The following is a 2359-nucleotide window of genomic DNA, read 5'->3' on the forward strand; positions in this document are numbered from 1 at the left end:
ATTACATTTTTGGCGCAGATCGGGATCACGCAGTGGGTCCACGATCCGTTTCATGGTTTGTTTGTTAGCAGGATTACGACAAAGCTACAAGACCAATTTTCAGGAAACTCAGTGGAGGGGTGTAGCATGAGCCATTTTAGAACTCATAAAATTTTGGAGAGGATCCGAATCACGGGGCGGGTCCACAAGCGCCCAAACATGGCCAAGCTGGCCATTCACCTCCATTCATTTTTTGGACTAGGATTAGGACTAGGATAGCAAAAACTATCCCATCCTGAGCTTGCTTTCTGCACTGGAACACCTCTGTTGGATAAAATTGATCTTTAAGACTCACTGGGAGCACACTGGAGTGTTTTTTTATTGACTAATCAAAACAAATCTACTGGTGTGTTGACCAGATGAGGCTTCATTGGTCAGGCTTTGAGAGCTCGCCGCAGGTCAGTGTAGAAGTTGACCAGAATGCTGGCCATAGCGGTGTCCACGGCTGACTGAGGCATCATGCCCCGCAGGTCTGTCTGAATGTAGCCTGTCAATAGGCTGTGCGCCAGGCCGCCATCTGTGTCTACGGGGACACAAAACCAGCCACACGCGTGGTTGAAGCCCCGGACAAAACTGGGATGCTTCTCCTCATAGTCAACACTGAGACCTGTACAAAGACATAGAATCATCACTCAGTTAATAAGCCCTATGATAGTCTGATGTTTAGAGGACCTACTATTATAGTGCTACTATCTAGTCCAATTCCAGCCTTTGCCCAACTACTACAAACGTGTTTTTTTTGTATTCAGTTAGAGCTGTACCACCCACACATCCAGTAGAAGGAAGCCTGTTCCAATCAGAGAGGCTCCCCTGAGATGAGGTAGGAGGACCTACAAAGGTGCGACGTCACAAAATTCTAGAGGCAAAAACGACGGCCGGATTTATTACGGCCAGATTTATTTAAAACGGCCAGATTTATTACTACAAGACCAAAAACATCACTTTTGCGATGAAATGACGACCAGGATTGATGCGTTTCACTACATAGAAGCCTAAAAAACATTGGTATTTCAATGAAAAAGCAAAGCTGTTTTGCTGTATAGTATAATCTTTAAAGACATTTAGAAACAGTGACATGAGGCTGTTTGTGTGTGGAAGACTGGCAGATACTCACCACAGGACAGAAGCCCATCCTGGAAATCTGATGTGTAGGAGAAATCAATGAACTCTCTGGGGGAGATAATGTTCCACAGCTGTCCAGCAGTCGTGTATCTCATCACACAGCAGCTCTGTTGACAGAAATAAAATCCACTTTTTTACTGGGAATCATGCCACTGCGAAAAGCCTCTTTCCTTACTGGATAAAATAGAGACAGGCGCCATCTCTTCCAATATTAAAGTAGTATTATAGTAGTGAACAAGTGGCAAAAGAAAAAACAAAAGCTAATTACAGCTGCTGCGCAGCACTGGTTCGGGGCTAGGCATTTTGATGCATTTGATTTGAGTATTTTGAGTATAATATTTTTATTTTTCAGAGTTATAAGACCACAACTTAAACCAGATATAGGAAAAGGCTCATATATGTGTGGTTGCTTTGGAGACGCGATCCTGGGATTTAAAATGCTTCCTCAAACTAGACGTAATGTTAGGATGACTTGTTTTACTAGGCCCTTGAAACCACAGCCTGTCTCTTACTGAGTGACAGCTCAGAACTGTCTTTTACGGAGTGATAGACAATGTGCAGATGACCTTCAAAACAATTCTAGTAAAACTCTACATATGGGGTGGTAAAATAATCTATTTGTAAATGACCCACAAAACCATTCTGGTTATGCTCTACGTTTAGGGTGGGCTCAATTAATGATATTTCAAAAATCTGTGAAGATCGTTTGTGTACGACAGTCTGATGATGTACAGTAGTGTAGCATAGCAGGTTGCCATTGACCAAAAATGTGGGAGTAGGGTTTGATAGGTTTTACAGTTTAAAAAAACAAACAAGTGATGGACTTCATAATTCCTGCCCGCTCAAAGCATATGGAAGTTTCCGCTCACTTAGAAGATAGCACTTAGGGCTGATTTATGATTTTTTAAAGTTTTAAACTTGTTGCTGTACCGTCATCATCAGGACTATTGGCCCACAATGCCAGTTGAGGACTTTTGGCATAGGACTGGACCTATGTGCAAAGTTTGGTGATTTTTCATGCATGGGAAGTCAGACTTCCTAGGAAGGAGATTCAGACTCAGATTCAGCTGAGGCTTCCCGGCCCCTAACAATGAGTTGCCATAGAAACAGCTATGTAAATCAAAAGGGTTAGAGGTGTGACCTTATCAACTGTTTTCACAATATCCATCGATGTCATCAAACTGTCCCAGTCTAGTCG

At 42.7% G+C, this 2359-nt stretch overlaps 1 protein-coding gene across 1 annotated transcript; it reads right to left on the reverse strand.

Moving 5' to 3' along the window:
• Positions 1-413: 413 nt before the first annotated feature.
• On the reverse strand, positions 414-1256 carry stard4 (StAR related lipid transfer domain containing 4; the record flags this gene model as incomplete). Its single annotated transcript, XM_084461557.1, has 2 exons — positions 414-646; positions 1154-1256. The coding sequence occupies 2 exons, from the start codon at positions 1254-1256 to the stop codon at positions 414-416; spliced, it is 336 nt and encodes a 111-aa protein (XP_084317683.1).
• Positions 1257-2359: the final 1103 nt, after the last annotated feature.

Source organism: Borostomias antarcticus (genome assembly GCF_949987555.1).
Source record: "Borostomias antarcticus genome assembly, chromosome: 2".
Lineage (NCBI taxonomy): Eukaryota > Metazoa > Chordata > Actinopteri > Stomiiformes > Stomiidae > Borostomias > Borostomias antarcticus.